At 42.8% G+C, this 22,536-nt stretch overlaps 1 protein-coding gene across 1 annotated transcript in view; it reads left to right on the top strand.

Annotated features, from left to right (window-relative positions):
- INSR (insulin receptor) overlaps positions 1-22,536 on the top strand; it is a 52,257-nt gene that overhangs the window by 4,753 nt on the left and 24,968 nt on the right. Inside the window, exon 2 of the mRNA XM_030466184.1 lies at positions 2,421-2,972. Within this exon, the coding sequence (XP_030322044.1) occupies positions 2,421-2,972 (552 nt within the window). The remainder of the gene's footprint in view (positions 1-2,420; positions 2,973-22,536) is intronic.

The following is a 22,536-nucleotide window of genomic DNA, read 5'->3' as shown; positions in this document are numbered from 1 at the left end:
AAAAAACCAAACTGAACTAGAACAAGAAAAAGAGTTAAGTGTGGTTTTCTCTAAATGTGGAAAAAAAATCTGTATAAACTCTTTCAGTCTTTATAGTTTTACAGTTAAATTAGCCTTTTATTCAATTGTTTATTTTGGACACAAACCTCTAATTTGTTTTAAATGCTTCCTCAGTTGCTATACCAGGGTAACATCAGCATTTGACATCATCTGCTGTTGAAAGGGCTCATGCAGAACCCCCCAGGATGGGAACCCTTAAGCCCAGCAGAGGAGGTGCCAGTTTATGACATTGCTGTTTCTCAGCTTCCAAAGCAGCAGAGTTTGAATGACTCTGCTCACATCCTGGTTTGCCAGGATGTGTGGAATTGCCTGCCTGGCACTAAGGACAAATAATTCCTTTTCACAGAATTGTTCTGGTTGGAAAAGATCTTTAAGACCATCGAGTCCAAACACTTTGTATGAGAGCTGGGGAAAAAATACAAAACTATTTCTACAATGCAAAAGGACTGACAGATTGTGGATGTGTAGCTCCAGTTCTGGTAGATTTATGTGATTGTTTAATGCTTCAAAATGCTTTGTTGTTTACTCCTGAGCTTCACCTGTCTCTTTCCAGCCCTGGGAGAGCTGTGTGAATGCAGGTGTTGCCTGGGGGCCAGCTTGTGGCCAATTTCTAGTGACTTACCTAGTTCTCATCGAAATGATGAAACACTCAAGTAATTATGCTTACTGTATAGATGCATTTTGTGGCCTTGAGCCACAATAAAAGCCTAGAGCTTTTCCTCTTGGAAGTCTTAGTCTGCAGAGCTGTGTCTTTTGACCTTTCTTTTTCCTTGAGGTCAGCTGTAGATGTTCAGATTACTCCAAGCAGTACTTCATCCTGTGATACAGGATTGCTCACGGGTCCCACCTCAGTGTGCTGTGTTTGGCTATGTGATCAGCAAGCAGTAAATAAGAACCATGGTGTTGGATTTTGAATTTATCATACAGTTTTAGCTACACTGGTGACTTGCACATTGAATTTGAGGTTGGGATGTGCAGCAAGGCAGTTTTCTGGCTTACTTCCAGCTTGGCTGCAGTTTTTCATAGGGCAAAGAGGTGGCTGCTAGTGGGTCACTAGATTTCCTTTCCCACTTTTTCAAAGTACATCCTTGATCTTTGAGGCACTGCATGCATTAGCTTTTTCTTCCAGAAAGCAATTTATGAACCGACTTGGATATAGTGCCAAAAAATCCCATTGGGCAATAAGGTTGCTTCAAATCCTATCCTAGTGTTGCCAGATTTTCTTTTTCTTCTTGCAGTGGAGCAAATCTTTGAATAATCATTAAGACATTTGCATAGAATTTCTTTTTAACCCACACAGCAGTGGTCTGTGTAAAACCACGAGGAGTTAGAGTTGTACCCATTAAACATCTGTCTCTGCATCAGTTTTGCAAAGCCTGATTCTTGCTGGATGACTTTTATTTTTGTTATAAAAAAGCAAACAAACAAACTCAGAAGACAGTAAGACAGTTGTTTTGCACCCTTGAATGCCCAAAGTCTGGCTGTACCTTTTGATGAAGTTTGGTTTTAAGAGGGTTTTCACCAGGACTTTTGTTGGTGCTACAGAAGCTCTAAATTTCTTTCTTCATTCTTAACTGTGCTTCGTGATAAAAAGAAGAAAATTTCCATATCCAAGCTTTTTGCTTTCCTTCTGTCTGGATGCACTGTATTCTGTTTAACTCCTCATTTATTCTCCATGGAACTGTTCACTTGACAGTTCTTTGGGTTACTGCTTCTAATATATAAACTGGCCAGGTAGATCTTCAACCTTGAAAAAAGAATAACAAAAAAAAGCCCAAACACCTAATTCAAGAAGAATGCTTAGGGCAAAAATTACTAGTGCAATAAATTACTCCTATCAGCAAAGTCTGGGCAGGAGCACAGGCTCTTGCATTTCCATCTTTGTCTCATCTGAAGCACTACCATTTCCTAGCCATTATTCTTTCCCTGTCTTCCCCTCCCTGCAACCATTCTAAATGACTCCCTCTAATCCAGGGGCATTAATTGCACAATCTCAGATGAGGTAGGTGTGTCGCTGGCAGCTATCTAAAGAAAACAGACTCTGCTGCATGGACGTCTCTTGCTTTTGTAAACTCCAAATGACGCCTGCGGGCTGGTGTTACAACTGCAGTCGTGATAGAGCCAATACCCAGCAGCTCCAGGTGGCAGGAAAAATTATGAAATATATTTTTCTGTCTGATTTTGTAACTGTGTAGCAGGGAGTGGATTTCTTACAGCACGTTTGATCGAAAAAGACCTTTCTGTGTTGCTGTGTGTTAGGTTGCAGTCACACAAAACCGAGTATTTACGAAACTGAACTGATTCCCTTTTCTTAATAAATAAGATGGTTTTTGTTTTTGGTTTTGGTTTTTCCCTTTCAGTTTGCAAAAGCATGGACATTCGCAACAACTTGACCCGGCTGAACATGCTGGAGAACTGCACTGTGATTGAGGGCCACTTGCAAATATTGCTGATGTTTAAAACCAAGCCTGAAGATTTCCGTGAGCTCAGCTTTCCTAAGCTGACCATGATCACAGACTACTTGCTGCTTTTTCGTGTGTATGGCCTGGAGAGTTTAAAGGGCCTTTTCCCCAACCTCACTGTGATTCGAGGAACTCACCTGTTTTTTAACTATGCCCTGGTCATTTTTGAAATGGTTCATCTGAAGGAGATTGGGCTCTACAACCTGATGAACATTACCCGGGGTGCTGTCCGGATTGAGAAGAACAATGAATTATGTTACTTGTCAACCATTGACTGGTCAAGGATTTTGGATTCTGTAGAAGACAATTACATCGTGGCCAACAAGGATGACAAAGAAGAGTGTGGAGATGTGTGTCCAGGAACAGTGAAAGGGAAGAGCAATTGTCCTCCTACTGTGATAAATGGCATCTTTATTGAGCGCTGCTGGACCCACGATCGCTGTCAGAGAGGTGGGTGTGCAGGGTCCTCTCTGCCAACTGGGCTTTTCCTGACACTTTTTAAGCTGTCAGATCTCCTGGGGGCTAATAGGTGCATCTTCATTGCTATCTTTCAGCATAGGTTCTAAAAGCAAGGCTCTGAATTCACCTCGGGTAAAGAGAGAACCTTTGGGATGGGGCTCTTGTAGCAGTTCTTTCACTTCTGTGTATCCAAAAATGTTGTGGTTTGGTTCTCTGGAAAGTCAGGGACAGCCTAGAGCTCCTGAGTGTAACAGACTGAGTGTAACCCCTGGTTTGTAGGGTTACTGGTATCAGGATCTCAGTTGAGGCTTGGGTAAGGGGTTAAAAATCCAGATTGACTGAAAAGCTGAAGCAGGCAGAAGCAGAAAAGGGGAAAAGGAAATACAGGGGAAAAAAGACAGGGAAAACCAGGAAAATACAGGGAAGAGGAATACAGAATAAACCCAACTCCAGATGGGTACAGGTAGGTTTTTCCTGAAACCTTTCTGCCATAAGAAAGTGTAATATATGTGGATGAGTGAGCAATGTTTGCACAGAGTAAGAAGCTGGAAGCCAAGTCAGACCTGAAGGGAAAAAGGAGGAGGAGAAAGGAATCTGGAAGGGGGGTTGTCCATAGCAAAGGCCTGGGGAGGGTGAAATAACTGAGCTTTGGGGGTTTGGTTCAGGGGAGAAGGGCTGCTCAGAAAATCAGCTGCTGCAAACCCTGAGTTCCAGTTCTTAAACTGTATTGGGGTTGCTCAGAATTCCATGCAGATTTTGTGTTTTCCAATCTTGGAACCGACCTTAAGTTCAGTTTTGATTATATATTTACTTTGATTTTTGCTAAATTTGACCGACTGTAAAGTGAATTGAGGTAAAAGTGACACATTTAGGGCTGTCTGTCTTTCTGGAGGTAGTGCATCCAAATGAAGCAGTGTGTCCTAAGATGAAATTAGGAAACTTGTGGGCTGGAGAGAATTTCTTGCCAAGCTTTAAAGGGCAAATCTGAGTGCTAAGTGCCAAATTTGAGAAGGAATTCCTACCAGTAGACATAAACTAAAGAAATTAATGTGGTTTCCCCTCTGCTACTACTCACCCCCAAATTGTCTAGCTTCCTTTTAAAGAAAATGGTTATTTTTGTTGCCAGAATAATGGGGTATGAGGGAGAGGATGCAAGTGTGCATGTGTGTTCCTTTTTAGAAAGAAAATAAGGTTATAAAGCATTTTAGTTTATGAGCTCTTTTGGTCTGCAGGTATTATCAGTGATGAGACCTGGTTTCTTATGCATTCATGTTTTATGTTTTCTGCTGTTTTATAAGGTTAAAGAACTAGCTGAATTGTTTTCTGTGGCTAAACCCTTCATTATGTCCCTCATTCCTGTGAAGTTTCTGGGGCAGTGCTGCAGCAGTCTGGAATGTATGGTTTCTCTCCTTTATGTGACTCCATATTTCCATGAAACCTGTAGGAATATTTTACCATTGGGGCAGAAATCTCTGCTCCCTCATACAAATCCAGCTCAAAATGGGTTGGAAATACCTGAGCAGCAGCACACAACACCTTAGCCAAGTGATCACAGGAAACCAGGCTGGGAAATCCATTTGACTTGGTCTGGAAATTGAAATTAGAATTTGAAAATGGTTTCAAAAGTCACTGTACCCAGCTGCTGCCACCTGCTTTGCTATGCTCCTTGGAGAAGATGTAGAGAAGAAACACTCCTACCAGGTATGTGTTTTCAAACCCACTTCACAAGCCACACTTCTCTTTCTTTGGAATCCTCAGATTTGTACTTTTATTTATTGGTGGCTGGTGTTCTCAATAAGCTGATATCTGTGTTATCTTGTGCCTCCTGCCTGGATGCTACTGATGTTGTTTTAACAGCTCAAATAGGCTTTTAGGCTTTTTTGGGGAGCATTTTCAGCACAGATGCACACCAGTAACCAGGGTGGAGATGAAGGGGCATTTATTTAGTGAACCTGATGGTGGAATTGCTGTGTTCTCTGTTCTCCTGCCAGCTGCAATGTGTCCTTTGCACATGGAATTGTTTTATCAAAATTCTGAAGAGTTTGTGTGAATTGTACTTTGCTTTCCTTAGCCTGAAGAGCCTCATAACAACTCCCAGTGCTGAGGGTATTAGTGTCATGAAATCTTTCCCTCTGCATTTTTGCAGCTTATCTGGGAATCTTCAGCAGCAAATGTTGTGCTGGAGTCTCCTCTCTTTCTGTTGAAAAGCATTCTGCTCTTTTTTTTGTTGTTGTTGTTCTTTGTCTTTTAATCAATGCTGGGGTGAAATACAGCCAGCTCAGTGTAACTTTCTTTGTGGAAGTTTGGCTTTTTGGGTTGTTTTAAGGCAGGTTATTTGTATCCCTGGTTTGTTTTATAAAACTTGGTGTAGCATCTCCTGTTTGCTTTGCTTTGTTTTGCATCTCAGGATGGGAAGTTGTGGTTTTCTGAGCTGATAGTGCTGCTGCCCTGGGACTGCAGGTCAGGAGATTTTGTTTGCTGTTTTGTCTAACAGAAAAAAAATATCTTTAAAGAACATGCAGATATTGATTGTTCTGATGTTCCAGAGTGTGTGTCAATTGACAGAGACAAGTCCCAAGCTGGCAAAGCTTTTCCAGCCTGCTAAGCTTTGAGTCTTGCTGGAGAAAGTTAGGAGACAAGCAAGAAGTTTGAGAGATCTCACTTAGGAAGGCTGCAAGATGTCACAGAAAGGTCCCAAATGGGTGGGAAGGAAGATGGCAACATCTTGGAGTGGGGTCCAGGGTGCCCCCCATGTATTCCCCACCAGTCCTTGGTCTTTCCCTACTTGCTTTCTGTGGTTGCACCCATCCTGTGATCCCTGACAGGTCTCATATTGATCATGCATCTTTGGAATTTCTTCATTTTAATCAGCACAGCTATCCCAGTTAACCCCAAAACTTAACACTTCCAATTCTAATGTATAATTATCTCTGAGGCACAAATCCAAGTCTCTGAATCATCCTTGCAGCTACAACTCCAGCCCAGAAATTTTTTTCAGTTGGTGATAACAAGACAACAAAATACAGGATCTTCTTCCAGATGTTAGAGCTAAGGTTGGGAGGAACTGAAATGATTTGTGGGCAGCTGCAAGCTTTGAAAAAACAGTTGCAATATTGAGGTGTCTGAGTCTGAGTGCAAAGATGTGGAGGTGGAGATGGCTTCAGAGTGGTTGGGATGTGTTTCCTGAAAGCTTGCTTTTCCTTCTTCTCAGTGGCTGGTGTTGGTGTGAAGAGCCAGTTGGTTCAGTTAAGGGCAACTCATGTTGTATTTTGGGTAGGAAGGGAGGGAAATATGTATGTTTGGTTTATGCTGTTTATGGCAGCCAAGAGCTGTTCCTGTTCTGGAGGTTTTGTACCTTTTTGTACCCACAGCTTTATAAGTTGCTTTTTTTACATACATACTTCATTGCCTTTAAAAACACAGCTCTTAGTTGGGTGCAGCATGTTCATGCAGAGAGTGTCTTTGCTGAAGAATGCAGACAACAAAAATGCTGGAAATGCAGCTTCCTAGACCTCTGTCTAGATCTGCCAAACATGATTTTCATACTTTACATTTTTTTCTGCCTTTTTTTTTTTTTTAATAATGTAATAAAAGTGCTATATGTCTGTCACTCCACTGACGGAAGGAACAATTCCCTCTGAAAGAGGATTTCCTGCCAATTCCTCTTGCATCCAGTCCTCTCTGTCCATACAAAATTTGCAGCAGGCTGATGTTTTTGACAGCCTCTAAAGCAGGGTTCAACCTTTTAATAACATATTGGGTCATCTGGAGGTGGAATAAGGGAAGGAAAAGTGGAATGGTGAAATAAAATTGATCAGGAGAATGATCTGCAATATCAGAGAGCCCTTGGTGAGTACTGAGGGGTCTCATGGCTGGAGTATAGTGTGGGTATATGAAATATGGGCTTTCCTTAGAAAATATGATGAAATTCAGATTCTTCTGCTCATCCTGAATGAAAATTCTTAGTTCTCCTGTGACTTACCCAGGGAAAACCCTGGGCCAGGTAGGCAAGAGATGAGGAACTAAAGAGTAGCTTTAGTAGCTTGCTTTGTTTCCTGCTACAAGCAAAACAACAAAGCACTGAGAGAAACATTGCTCAGCCTAAAATGTTTTCAGCTGCAGTGCAGCAGCACTCAGAGCTTCTTGAGAGACCCAGGCCAGAAGAAACTGCAGCAATGAACATCTTCGAGGCAGGTTTGAATAACAAAGTTCAGAGGTGTGTGTGGGAAACGTTTTGTGATGTTTACTTAGGTAGAAATATTACTTAGCAACAGCTTCCTGTAATTTTTATGTGCTGGGAATTTCTGTAACCAGAAGCTTAGTTTTATTACCTTTGTATGGGAAAGGGGTCTCGAAGCACCGAACAGGCTTAGCCAACTTCAAGGGCAAGATATTTTTAAAGCTTCAAACACAAAAGAAATTTTTCCAGTTGCAAGCAGATGAAGTGGAAGTGCTCATTTTATTTGGAGATCTGATAAGAAGTGCCTTTTTTTTTTTTTTTCTTCCCCCTAGCTCTGACAAATGCCAGATGGAAGTTGACACCCGATAATCTCGCTGGGACGTCTGTCCTGAACCTTGCCAAGCAACAGCTTTATTGAGTGCATGTAGTGCTTGTGGTTGGGGCTATTGTGATGCTTCCAAACAGGCCAGACATCCTAAACTAATTCACTTTAGCTTATTAAGAGCAGTTAAGAGATTTATGGTGCTTGGTGGTGCGAGACAGCCCAGAATTGAAGGAAAAGGGGTGGAATAGAGTATGCTACTCCCTTCAAAACCAATAGACAAAACTTAGGGTTGTAAAGCATCATCTAGATCAGGGTCTCTTTTTAACAGTGAACCAAGGCTGAGATTTCAGTACCATGATTTCAGCTTACTAAGAAATCCCCAGGTGTGCAACTCCCATGGTCTCACCACATTTGGTTTCTTGGGCTTCGTCGCTACTCAACCTTTACTCAAAGGTAATTTACCTAAAGCTCGGCCCATTGCTGACCAACACTTTAGACAGAACTCACTGCCTGAGCCATTCCACCTTCAGGGCATGTGAACAAGAACTGTTTTCTAGCTTCTCCAACCTTTAATAAGCAGTAAACAGTTTTTCCAAAAGTTGTCTTAATTTCAAGGCAAATGTGTTTGGTTAATTAAAAAGGAGAACAGTGCCTTTTGCTGGTGGTATTTTGCTGCTAATACAGTGAAATTTGGAGAAGTTTTCATCTGACTTTCCATTTTAATGCTTTTTAATTCCCCAGCCCCCTCCCCAAAACAATTGTTGTTGATCTCAGTGTAGTTGAGGCTGGGAGGAGTTTAACACTTCACAGTCAGAGGTGCAGCACTAAGTTACTGGGAGATGTTTTAAGATCTTTGCTCAGTCCTCAGTGGTGACATCAACTGCTTGTGACTTCCAAGGGTGGCATGCCAAAGGTACTTCAGGTAGAATACTTATTTTTTCCACTTCAAGAGCATTTCCATGTTACCTTGTCCACTTAAACAAGGGAACCCTCACTACCCTTTGTTAAGCAAGAAGAGAGACAATATTTGGCAGGTGAATTTGTTGGGAAATTCTGTTGGCTGAGCATGGGTGTAGAAGCAGGAAGTCACAGAATGTAAAAAAAAAAAAAAAAACAACAAAAATTCTGAACAACAGGGTTAACCTGAGTTAGTAATGCATGATTGGGAGTGCTGCAAGTGGCTCACCTGGCACAGTGGGTTTTATTCAGAGCAAATCCTGCTGAGTGTTGGAGGTGCTTTGTGCCATAAGCAAAGATCAAGAATTTGGTTGGTTTCTATAACTTGCATGTTTTCCTCCTTCCAGCCCCCTTGATGAGGGCAGAACAATGATTCTGGACTTTGAATCTTAAAAATATTACTGAATTGTAAAAGTATTTTAAATCAAAGGCGGTTCTGATGCCTCCTCACTTTTAGGCAAATAGAGCAAAGTAACTTTAAGGTGTGTATGATGATATAATTTCATTTTATGATGGAGGAACTGGAAATGTTTGTTGTAGAGGGCTTTGAAGGGATTGTGAACTGTTGAGTCCATACAAAGAAGTGCATTCAGTGTGTGTAAGAAGCCCAACTGAAATATGTCACTTGGCAAAGCTCTCTGAAACATCTTTATCAGGACTTGGATGTGACAAGGATTAAAAAAATAACAACACCCCAGAAGAGCAGAAAAAGGGTCAAAAACCCAGGTGTGCCCTGCAAGAAGATTGTTTCTAACTGAAAGGTGGAGGATTTCAGGACCTTTTGATTAATTACAGAGCTGGTGAATAACCAACTGTGTCCTGGAGGAAGCAGCACTGTTAAAATCCCTTCTCAGTTTGTAACAATAGCTGGTTAAAAGTTCAATGATCATACTTCCCAATTATATCCTATAATTGTCTGCAAGTTCCTATTGGAGGGATGTGAATGAACTTGCTGGGATGTTTATGCTTCTTAATTAGGGCTGTTGATTAGCTAGGGAAAAATAGAAACATGAAAAATAGGGTAACTAGAAGTTGTGGGGTCCTGGCTGGGATTGTCTGGTGTGGGGCTGAACCTGATGGGATTTCAGTTGCTGCTTTGATCCCAAATTTGAGGCTGGCATTGCAGAAGTGCACAAACCAGCACTCAGTCACTAGAATACTGTGGACTCCAACGAGGTGTGTTTGTAATTTTTATCTAGATTTTTTTTTAATGAGGGTATGGGGAGGGCTGGCATTGTTTAGAGTCATCAGTGTTGTGCCATTTAAAATGAGAATTAATTCTGTGTGGTGCTTGAATGTTGGTTAAGGGGACAAGCATGGCTTGGAGGTAAGCACAATTTCCAGCTCAGTTTTGGTATTTTCTCTGGTTTGTTTCTATTAACAGCACAGGGCACTACTGCAGTGGGAAGCTTTAAGGGATGGGGTGGGAGAGGTTGGGCTCTGCGGGGTGTTTTGAAGAGGTAGGAGCAGTGAGGAGAGAACTCGGTTTGAGGTGTAACCTCGTGTGGCAGAATACAAGGGGGTTTCTACATCACAAAATGGGCTTGCTGGCTGATTCTTTTTTTACCCCATGATTGCTGTGAAGAGGGACAAATCCCATCCTGTGTGTTGGGAGAAAAGGATTGTTTGGTGTCTGTGGGAGAGCTGCTGAACTTGGCAGCTTTGCTTTAGGTAACGCGAGTGAGATGCTGTTTGCTTCTAAGCTCTTTGTTCTGAAATGTCTGAATGTAGGAACTGAGGTTTTCACTAAGAGACCTGCAGGGTTTGTTTGGGGGGAAATCAAGTTTCAGGTATTGCACAGAACAGAGCATCTGTAAACGTCTCATGCAGAAACTTCAGGCATCACACTAAAACTCTGCTATATCGGCAACTTTCTGTGGCTGAGAAAGGGCATAAAATGTCTGTAATCAAAAGTGGATCTTGGTTTCAGACTCGGGAGATTCAGGTTAGACATTAAGAAGAAATTCTTTAATTTGAGGGTGCTGAGCCCCTGGCCCAGGTTGCCCAAAGAAGCTGTGGGTGCCACATCCCTGGCAGTGTTGATGGTCAGGTTGGATGGGGCTTGGAGCAACCTGGGCTGGTGGGAGGTGTCCCTGACCATGCAGGGGGTTGAACTGGATGATCATTAAGGTCCCTTCACACCCAAACCTTTCTTTGATTCTCTACACTGTTAAAGACATGATTAGAAAATTGTAGGAATTATGCAAGAAGCTCTACCAGTGTATTGAGTTTCCTAGGAACAAGGCACGTGCAAGTCAGCAGGCATCCCAGGATAATGAAACGTTTTTCTATTACCCTTTTAAACTTCATTAGGCATCCATGTTGCATGACAACACTGCAAGGATTTTAATACTTCATGAGCAGTTTTCATGAAAATTTGAGCATCAGACCAATGTTTTTCTTGTCTTCCCTGCAAAAACAGGCCAATTAAATTCTATGGGTGATAAAAACGTAACAGCAATGATTTAATAAACCAAATAGGACTTGTTTTTTCTGGGCTTTTTCTGCAGTCTTTTCTGAATGTCATCTTTCTGAAGTAAGGCTGATCACAATCAATGTGTTTACACAGCTTCAGTGGGGGATGAAGGAGTCCAAGAGTTCCCTGGTAAGTACCCCCCAAAAGCTCCCAAAAGCCAGAGAGGAAATGGAGCTCCTCAGTGTGATGTCAGACTGTCTTCAAGTCTCACCCAGTGGAGCCTTAACTCAGCTTAAAAGGAATAAGGCTTTTGTTTTAAAATGGTATTTGAAGTGAAGCCTTTAAAAGCTCAATAAACTGTTCCTCTGTTCCTTCAATCCTGTGGATTTTAGGCTTGGGGAATCTGCACACTCTGAGTTTTTGGCCAAAGAGAGAGCAGAATGTGCAGTAGAATCTTACCTGTAGTCTTAATGAAAAGGCATTTCTATGGAAACTGGTGCTTCATCCAAAACAACTTCTGACCTCATGGGCAGGTTTTGACAACTATTAAATTAGCAAAAGCAATGTGATGTGTAGATTACCTTTTCCTCAGGCTTTTCTTCCTCACTGCCATAACCTTATCTGTCGGGCTGCCTAAATAATTGGTGTAGTGTTTGGCTGCTCTTTCAGTGCTTAGACATCAAGTTTATAGTCCACAAAACTGGTCTGCAAGTCTGCTAGGATTAAGTGTCTGCATCAAACTTCAGGTTTTGTTCTGGGGAATACAGAGCATTCACTTGGAGCCCGTACAGGGTGTGAATTTGGTGGGTGTGATAAGAAAAACCTCCTGGTGTTTTGCATGGCTCTGCTGGTGAAAGGAGGAGCTGCTGCATGACAGTTCTTATTGATCAGCACTGGGGAAGAGCATGTTTTTCCACATGCTCTAATCTGTGATAACAAAAAGAACTCCAGATTGTGTTTTTCAAACACACTTCAGGTCTCTCGGTGCTCAGATTTGCCAACACCATCCATCCACCCAAACCCTGATTTGAAGTGGCACAGTTTCAAAGACAATCTTTGCTTTGATGCTGAAGGAGAGGCCGAGCAGGACTCAGCAAGATGTCAAGTGCTTCACTTCATACTGAGTATTCTGCAGAAGATCCTGGGCTGGATGGGGACTTCCACAGCACCCATCTCTTCTCAGCGCTGCCGTTGACCTCTCGGGTGGTTCTGTGCCCCTCTCTGTGCCTTGGTGGTTGCAACATGGAGCTGATCAGAGTGAGCAGGAAGTACCTTGAGGCAGGATTTAAGATGGGTTTAGACAAACAACTGTCAGAAATGTCTTAGGTAATGTATTTGATCTGGCCTTGGACAGGTGGATGGACTGGGCGGCATCTTGAAAACTTTTTCGGCTCCTTTCCAGTTGAAGATCATTTTCAATAACAGCAGCTCTGGGCTGAGACTGGAAACCTCCCCAGTTTGCTTGAGAAGAGACTCTTTGTCCCTGAAGAAACCAATATGTGGGGGAGAGCCCCATCTCTTTTTCTAGCTAGATAACACTACTTTGTGTAGTTGTTTTGCAGAGGACTCTCTCCATCAGAAGATGATTTCCATAGCTTTTTTTTTTTCCTTCCCCTGCAGTAATTACCCCATGCAGGGATTGGGTGGTGTCAGGGCTCGTGCTATGGTATCAATTAGACCAGATCTGAAGAATCTTAATTGCTCTGCAATGGACAATGCTGATGGCAGCTGGTGATTAGACCCTATCTTGACTCCTGTGCTGATAAACATCCATGCAGCTGAAGCTCTTTAGCAATCGTGGCACAGGGTTCAGGTTTGTCAGCAGATCCTGTTTCTCTCAGTGGCTGAGAGTAATTTAACAGACAGATAATGAGACTTTTGCCACTCCTGTACTTCCTTTTTCTTGAATAAAGTGACTTCAGGGACCGTCAGTTGTATTTTAAGAGTTTACCACAGCAGGGGCAGGAAACAAACCAGAATTTTCATAATGCAAGCAATTAATTGTTGATCCAATTTCTCCTCTGATCTTAATTCAGAAGATTCAGTTCTTTCACTGTTGGCCTTTCCTTGCTGGCATGGCACAACTAGTTTGGGATTAAATTCCTTCAGATTACAACTTTCTCTTGCATAATTTACAAGGAGAAATAGATTAATAGCTGCTGAGGGTGTCTTGTGCAACAGAGTTAATGGCTTTTGTACTGGTCTGTAGCAATTTGGTTTTCCTCAGACTTGCATTTGTGTGATTTTTGGTCATTTTTATAATTTCTCTTTTGGCACTTGAATTAGAGAAGCAGGCTGGTGTGACACAGCACACATCATAGAGATCCAAACTTGTAGGGATCATTTTGAAATGAGAAACCATGAAGCAGATACTGTCTGGATGAAGCTGAGTTACTTTGTGTGGTGTCCCATATTAATATACATTGAATTATTTGAAAATGGGCCTTGCTGGTATGCTGAAGATGACATGGGCAAGTAGTAAATAAAAATACATTTCATAGAGAGGTCTCAACTGCTCAGCTCTGGGACTGCAAGCACAGTATCTATTTCAGTCCTGCTCAGTGAATTCTTATACCTAGAAATAAACTGTGGAGAGCATACTTACAGCTTTGGGCAAAGAGGGAAGGGTGTATGAATTAGTGAGCATGAGCTGATGAGGCCAAAATGACAAGAATAGATGAAAGAATATTAGATGGGTGCAGATAGTCTGTGCCTTTCTTCCCAAGTGGATGAGACAGTTCCTGCCCACCTCCTTTCCACTGTTCAAATATAATTCTGAAAAAAAAAACCCTGTTATAGGTTCAGGGCAAACCACAACACCTATTAAATCACTGGAAGATACACTGGGCAGTATTTAGTTTTGGGTGTATGTATGTGGGCAATAACTGGCAAGAGAAGGGTGTATGGCTTAGCCCTTTGGCAAGTCCTTTTGTGTCTTGGCTCCTGGTGTGGGCTACAACTCCTCTGGTTTGATCCCTGCCCGCCTGAGGTTGCCTTGGGCAGCGGGCAGCCAACCAGCAGCACTTCTTCCAAGGGTGCTGCCTGCTTCCAGGGGCTGCTGGAGACCCAGAGTCTCCATCCTGCTGCTGCTGTCTCCAGGAATCAGCCTCTCTTGGCACAGAGCAAAGCCCTTTCTCCCTGGAGAGGCTGCAGAGGGACAGAGCCTGGCATTGTGTGCCGGGTCCCACCGCAGCCGTCCCGTGGCTGGCGTGGATTTGGGCAGCGTGCTCCATGGCCAGGCACTAAAACACTTTATGTAGCCTGGTAACTTCAGGGGGGAAAAAAAAAAGAAAACCAAACCTGGTTGGCAGAGCTAGTTAGTTCTGCTTCATGGGAAAATTCATCCCACAGGTATGTCTTGGCACAACTGGGCCTTAGGGGATGTTTCAGTTGTCTCCCTCCTCATCCTCTCCGGGAGGTAAGGTGAGGAGGGGGGGGGGGAATCTGGAAAAAATAATGTTGCATCTTTCCCCCTTGGCTTCTTTTCAGTATCTCCATCCACAAACACCAATTTCTCTTCAGTATCTGTGTTTACAGTTCATGACTACGCCATCAAATCTGTCCAGATTAAAATCTTAACCTCTCGCTGACGTTTCTGTGTAGATCATTAGTTATCAGTTTAATCTCCTTGTGGTTAATCTTATACTTCCACCCAGTCCATTACCTTTCTTGGTTATGGACAGCCCCACTGTTCTTTGCTGTAAACTCTACGTCCTTTTTGTTACAGCTTTGCTCTTGTTTTGTGTGCCTGGGTGACATTTTCCACATCTTTTCACATAACCTATCCAAACCTTGTCCCCATGTAGCTGAATGTGTCAGCTTGGCTTTCATTCTTTCATGCCTTGTTTACTACAGCATCCTTCCCTGTGGCCTTGAGAAAAGCCAATCTCACCCCTCCCTTCTCAGTGCAGAAAGCAAAGGTCAGACTTTCAGGGCAGGTAAAAGTCACAGCTTGTGTTTTTGAAAAAACTGAATGGATCTTTTCCTTAGAGCATCACCACTTCTGCAGATCTCTGCTTGTTTCTCAGTTGGTATCAACTCCTGTACTTCTCTTTTATGGCTTGTCCTGATGCAGCATCTTCTCTCCTTCAGCACTAAGCTGCTGACTTCTTATTCTGGTCAGGCCATGCTGCTGGTCACTAAGAACTAAACCAGCTTGTCCCCAGCCTGGTCACCTGGCTGGCTCTGAGCCCGGAGATCCTTCCCTGTATTCAGAATAAAGTACAGGTAGGGACTTTAAACTCAATTACACTTGAAGTTTAGGACATCTGTGGTTTCCTGGACCACCTCAGGGATATTTTCTTGGTGTCTTTTGGGATCACAAGGTGCGTGAGCAGGTTTGAGGGGAGCAAGTTAGAGTCAGCAGGGCTGTTTGCAAGATGCTGTGCATTGGGAGGAATAATACATAGTTAAATATTAACATGAAGCTTTCATGAGGCTCCCAGGTAGCATGTTCTCCCTTGAATGATGAGTCCAAATCCTCAGGTTGTAACAAGGATTGAAATTTAACAAACCATGAGGACAAAAAAGCAGTCTCAAAGCTATGAGTAAAATTACAAGCAAAGCTTTATGGAAAAATTCCCCAGAATCAACTTGGAAAATTCATGTCTTGGTCTAAATTACAAATTGTCTGCTCTGACTTTAAAGTACAAAATGAGGTGGTTAATGTCCAAGCTGCTTTAAAATTACCTGCTCCCTACAAATCTCCTTGTTCCCCAGAGGTTAGGTAGGCTGAATATTTCTGCAGCATTTTTAGGGAGACAGATTTCCCTTAGTGACTCTTCCAAGTTGCTGTCAGAAGGGCTGAAGGTTGGAAACTTCAGGCCGCCCAGTCCTCAGGTACCTGTGGGACAGGAGTGGGGGTGGTGGCTTTGTAATCTTCAATTATAAGCCATCAAAGGCACTGAGTAGCAGAGCCTGGAGCATTTTACTCAGTGATAACTGGCTGGGGACTCTTGAGTTGTGCCTGAAGATGTGGTGTCAGTTTTGGGGCTGGCACATGAAGGAAAACCAGGCAAACAAGAAGAGGTTGGTGGTTTATTTCTGATCCCTTATGCTGTGCTAAGCTCCCATGTAATTTTGAACACAAAGTACAAGGAACAGGCTGGATCTGCTTGCCAGAGAATGGCACAACAACACTGTTGTAGACACCAGGTAAAGTATTTACAACTTCTCAGCCCTATCCTTGTGTGCACTTTGTGACACTGGTCCCACCTTTAACAGTGCTGCTGTGTTTTCAAATCAAACTCTGTGTTTTGGTATTTTGAGTTTGATTGCCAACAGTTCAGCCAGAATTCTGCAAGTTGTTTTTAACTGCTTGGGCAATCAGCTCAATTAAAAGGTACTAGGAAAATGAAAACAGACCTTGTATTGAGTTTTTATTACATTTTTTCATGGAGCTTTGTCTCCTACCTCTCATTGGAGAGAGATCCTTTGCTCCATAACTTCAGTTCACACAGGGTTTGCTGCCACAGAGTAACCACCACATACAGTGCTTAAGATGCATCAAAGGAAAATCTTTCTCTAATCTTTATTCTGTCTGGGCAATATTAGGCATAACTGAGCAGGAAGCATCCACATCTCCTGGTGAAAGAGGCAGCAGGAATTAAAACCTTCAAGGGAGAGAAACAGAAAGGTCTAAGAGATTTTTGACAATGAGAGCCTGGTCTGGAGGTTCAAAGGGACAAGATGAGGGACTTTGATTTGGGTTTGTAGCCCAAGAAGTCCTGTCCCCAGAAAAAAGAGGTGGCACTTGGGCTGTTTCACTGACTCCAGCCATGGAGCCAAGACTTTGTATCTGAAGTTACTCAGGGCTCCTGGATGTCGTGTACTTGGTGTAGTAGCTGGAGAAGCTTGTATAACTTAAAATGATGAAGAGTCAGAGACCAAAGGCATTGTGGATCCATTGAGCTTGATGATTTCCTTCAGGATTCATCATGTTAAGATGACTTCAATGTAAAACTATGTGTGTGTGTCTGTATGTATGGGTTTCTCCAAGTTTTTTGTATTCCGTGATGTAACTCACATATGAGTGAATTTCTCTAGTTTCCAGGGAAATACTTCACCAGCACTTGTAGCACAGGAGATAATAGATTACTCCACTGTCTAGTCATCAAAAGGTTGGTGTGAAAGAGGCTGCCTTTCTAGAGACATCTCCCTTTATCCATTTTTTTTCCTCTATCAACAGCAGAACTCAAACTTTTCCCCCTATCTGCAGCCAACAACTTCTTTCACAGACCTCCAGATCCTCCATTATCGTGTCTGGACAAGGTGGCACACAACTCCAAACCCTTTTATCTTCTCTCAACTCACATTTGTTGATCCTAACAGGTCCGTGCAACAGCACCAGCATCTCTGTTGGCTTCAGCTGTGGCAGCTGTTCCTCCCTTGCAGGAAGCAGCCGAATACACGGGGTTCGCAAATGGCACCAGTCCCATGCTGGAATATTTGAGACATTCCTTGTAGCTCTACATGAGCACGTAACTTGTGAAAGGCTTGGGAGGAGAAACAAGTTATTTCTTATCCTTACTGATAGAGGAGATAAGAGTTGTAACGTTGTCCTGAGAAATGTCAATGGGAAGAGTTTCCTTTACGTTTTAGCAACAGTGTGTTGTTTTTGGAAGTCACTGTCTATGGGAAGGGAGGCACCTGCAGTTAATTTTATCTGTTCCTGTGTAAATACAGACCTCCTAATGTTCCCAACTCCCAGTCCAGTGGGGTCGTGGCATTATGTACTGTAATATCTTATTTTATAAATAACACTTGAATTTTAGTGCTGATTGTTAAGCCTTGAACTTACTTGGCACTTGCTCCTTTCCGACTTGGTGCTGAGAACTGAAGTCCTGTGTGTGGGTAACTGCATTGGAATCCATGCATTTTAAGAGGTTTGTTCCTGGGACATCTTTGGCGTTGAGGAAAAGGGAGAGATAAATGTTATTTGACCAGCTGAGCACTGTGAATAATTGACAGAAAGTTTGCTTCAACATACTGTGATATTTCCAGAATTTTGCCTGATAACTGCAGCCAGTGTCAAGAATTGCTGGCAGTCTTTTTGGAGCAGCACATTAACCTCTTGATTTTTGTTCTGTTTTAGTTCCTTGGTGTGTTTTGTACATTCAGGAAGGATGGGTGAGCTGCTGTTGTTGGTCACCAAAGCAATCAGAAGTCTTTGTGGTCCTTACAGTGGGGTGGATCTCTGTAGCCAAGCTCTTCCCAGGCACATTACTGCTGTCGTAATGCCCTGGGAGCAGTTGGTCCTGTGCAGCCCAAGAACTGCTGCTGGTGGGGTTTAGGGTTTAGGTTTCTGCCTTCTGGGCTCTCTGAAATGAAGAAATAATAGAAGGACATAAGCCACAGGCCAGAGGGGTTGGCAACACCCTCTTTCTTGCATCAACTCTCTGTCAACCCAGTCGGCTATGGAGTTTTAGATTCATACCCAGTCTTCACTGGACACAGTTTTATTTAATTTTTAATAGTTCTTTTCAACCTTACTAGGCATGAATGCTCTCGGATGAGGTGTCATGTTGAAGTGTTCAGTTCAAATAAATGCTTACAAGAAAAGAGATGATCACCAGTTAAAAAAATTAAAAATTGTTTTACAGCTAAAAATTACCTAACGAAACTGTAACAATACTTATCAACTTACTGAATTTGCAGTCTTTCTGACAAGGAGAGAAGGAGTTAGTCTTGAGGAAAAGCAGTCAAGTAAAAAGATCCTGTGGATGTATAACATGATTTAATACAGAATTTTATAAGGAGTAGGAGTCAGATGCATTTCAATAGCAGCGATGCCGCTCAGCACTTGCAGAAATTCAGGAAACAAGCACAAACTCTGGAGTGCTAAATTAAGATCACATGCTTGCAACACACACTCCAAGGAGTTACTGCCGTGGGCGATTAGTCCTTGGGTTTCCTTTATTTTTTTTTCCTTTGTTGGTTTTGTTTTTGTTTAGAACCGCAAGAACCCTTTTCTACAGAGGTCATTATCATGACTATACAGCTAGGAAATTAAATTACATTTCCCACTGCAACTGTAACTCAAGTTTGATTCCATGTGTGTGTGTGTGTGTGTGCAGGGCTGTTCATGGATAAATTTATAAAGACAGATCTTGCAGCCATTTACAGTAAGAGAAAAAAAACTGGAAGGGGGTGGGGGGGAATGCAAAGCTCTCTGATACTGTTTCTGTGGGACTCTGGCTTTGAATTACAGCCGTGTGCACGTCATATAACATTACACTAACCTAAGCCCTGGCATGAATGCCACATATCCTGGCCAAAACAAGCCATTTTAAGCTGTGTCAATGCCGGCTTCGTGCTGGCTTCCTCCTACGTTTTTCTGCTGGTTATAAATACACCTCGCCAGTTAAAACGAGAAAAAACCCGTGAGAACCTCATTACCTGCATTAGCCTAATGAGTTGGGCAGCGTGGTGGGCAGGGGGTGGAGTGGAGTCCCCCGTGCAAGGGGTGGGGGGTAAGGGTTTGTTTGGGGAGCTCAGCTATGGGTGGCTGGCAAGGGGTTAAGGCGTGTTTGCTGTGTTTGCCTTCTGCAGATAGCAGAGTGGTTGGATGCCTCCCTGTGCAGGCAGCAAATGCATTGGCTGAGGTTGAGGGCGGTTCTCCTGCCACAGTTGTTTTCTGTCCTGGACTTCAGTTGGATCTGGAGCCTCTTAATTGCCTTGTCTGTAATCAAAACACAGCTTGTGTCATTGGTGAAAACAGAGCTGGCAGTGCAAGGCGAGTTCGTTCCTTGCCACTGCGGTTGGACCCATGGTGGCCCAGGCTGCCTCTGCTTGACCCACCATGACATGGACTGCATGCTCAGTTCATGACAAATCGGTCCCCAAAACCGTGCCCCTGGACATCTGTCCCTGGACAGGATAAAACACAACACCTTGACTTTCATACACATGATTTAAGATTTCTTCTTAATGAACTGGGCACCTCTTACTGTATCCAAACCACCATCTGTTTGAAAGCTCCATTCAGCTCACCCAGGACACTGCTCTTTAAACCCATTCTGTGGCAAAGGATTCCCAAAGGGAAAGCAAAACTTACCCTGAGTGATCCTTACCATTTTTCCTTTTTTTAAACAATCCACTGCTATTGGGCTTTTAGGAGAAAGCAAGAAACAAGACCTAGCACAAGTATTTTTAATCATGCTTTTCATATTCAGGCACACTGTGTTTATTAGCTGAGCAGCTTAATCCTTAATTGACTTTCCTATTAAATATGGATCCTGGTTACCTGTGTTGGCTCAGGAATATGTTTACAGTATCAGTGTGTTTTCCTCTCACCTGAAGCACAAGGAAGTGGTGAAACGAGGGAGCAATCCACGGAGGTAGAAATTCCTTTGCGCTGACTCTGCTGCCTTTTGTCCCCCCCCAGCTGGGCCTCAGCAGCATGAAGAAATGTCAGTTTGAATCTATAATCAGAAAGGTTTGTAAAAAGCATTGTTTCCTACGTCTTTGGAGCCACTCAAGCTAGCTAGTTAAATATTTATTCACCCCTGCAGCAACAGGTTTGAACCTCGGCGTCGGCTCCGTTTCTCCCCCAGCCAGGGCAGATCAGTGATATTTCAAATATTCAAACGTTGTGGTGTTTGTTGTCTTTGGGATTTTAAAAGTCTTGTCCTTAAAGATCTGCTGAAGAGGCATCTTGGCTGTGATGAACAGCTTTGCTCTGCTGCTGGAGCACTTTTTCCTGCAGCAGCTTTTGTGGTATGGCATGGTGGATTCAACCCCTGCCCTGAAATAGCTGCTCCCCTGTTTCTATCTAGGATTTATGAAGCTCCCTTTTAACCCATCTGACCCATCCAGAATCATATCACCTGGATGCTGCAGTTACAAGAAGCAGTAGTGGAGATACAGTGGAGATGTTTCTGCATGATTTCCAGGTCCTCTTTAGAAAGAATTAATTACCTTTTAGTATGCATGCTTTGATAATGTCAAGACAACATCTGTTCAGTATCTTGTGTAAGAAGGATTTGCACAAAATAGTGATTGACAGTTTCTGGTCTTGAGCACTTAATGGAAAAAAAGGAAGTTGCCTTGGCTGCTTTGCTTTCTTCAAGCTGTCTTTTATACATCAAAAGCTTCTAGAACAGGAAAAAGAGAAACGTTAAGAACAGTTTAAAAATAGTTTATTGTATCTTCTAAAAGCCTTTTAGGGTTGAGTATTCAAACAGTTTCTGCCCTGTGAATATTTGCAGATGAGTTCAAAATGTGTAAATAAGCATAAGGCTTTGAAGATTAGTTTCCATAACAAATTAAAGAAACCCCAAAACAAAATACTGTGTGGCAGGATGTTAAGTAAGTGCCATGTGCCACTGGGTGTTTTGCATCAGGGCCAAACTCTTCCACATTAACCTGTCTGCTCCACTGACTCCTTGATGAACAAATGTTATCTTTTGAATATTTTAAACTTTGGAGTTCTGTAGGATCCTCCAGTCTGCTCAGATCCTTCCTACATGACTTCACTGGAGTTGTTTCCTTCCCAGCTGGATGCTTACCCTGCTCCAGGGAGGTGTTTGTGGCTCCAAGAGGTGGTCCTCACAAGTGTAGAAGCTCTTGCAAAACATCTGTGTGTCTGCTCACTTAGGAACGTGGGGATGTAGGACAGAAACAGCCCAAACTTTTTTTTCCCCTGTAAACCTTATTATTTTAGACTGTAATTGGTAAGCTTTGATAGTGTTTTGGACTAAATTCTAGAATTATCTGTCTTGTGTTTTTCTATTGCCAGTATTTCTAATAAACTGCAGCCTTGGCATCTGTTGCTAGACTCTGCTCCACCTGTGGCCTGCTAAAGAGTATGTAACTGTGCATTTAAAACAAGCTTCTCATTTTCTAGTGAGTCTAATACAAGATATCATCTGCAGGTTGCTTCTATTTGGCTGTTGTTGAAGATGCAGAGGTGTAGGACTGTCCCTGCCTTTGGAGCTTCTTGGGGTTTGCTCAGCCTCCCCTCTATCTCAGTGTTAGTCATGGTCTTTGCTCTGAGCTATGCTGCTGCTTGGTTTCTATTTCAAAGCCCAAACCACTCATTAAAAGCATTGTGAGGTGCTAAGTGGTGGGTAATTAAAAAGTTAACCATAAAACCCTCAAACAATAACAGTTTGTGGGTGCCCTTCTTGTTGGGCTCACTGGGAGAGTCACCCAAGAGCTTGTGTTGGGTTCCACGGCAGCAGGGAAATGGGTGACAGGTGGATAGATAAGGAGCAAATCCTGATAAAGCAGAAGGGTTGTGTAAAATAATTGTTGGACATGCATTATTTGCTGGATTGCTGTGGGAAACTTTGCTTCTTAAACTAAAAAACTAGAATCTTCTGGCTGAAACTTGTCCCAGGCTGGGAAGCTCTTGGTGTAAGGAGTCTCATCACTTTCTGGGCTTCAGAAATATCATTGGAGTCACCAAAGCTCTCCTGGGAGCCTCCTAGGACTGGACTGAGAGAAAAGGAATACTTGGGTTTCTCTTCTGAAGCTGAACATTAATGAAGAGTGATAACAATCTTCAAAAGTGTTGCTACAATTGGGAACTTTCCCTGGAAAAACAGAGATGAGGCAGATGCCTGCACCTCACAGATGTGTTTTTGGAAAGAAAGTTGCCCAGCAGGATGAAGTGTGGATGCTCACCAGCCCTCCAGCATCACACATCTTTGGGTTGGTGCTCAATTGGCCTTTT

The sequence above is a fragment of the Calypte anna genome, chromosome 28 (genome assembly GCF_003957555.1).
Source record: "Calypte anna isolate BGI_N300 chromosome 28, bCalAnn1_v1.p, whole genome shotgun sequence".
NCBI lineage: Eukaryota > Metazoa > Chordata > Aves > Apodiformes > Trochilidae > Calypte > Calypte anna.
This window is presented reverse-complemented; position numbering and strand designations above follow the sequence as displayed.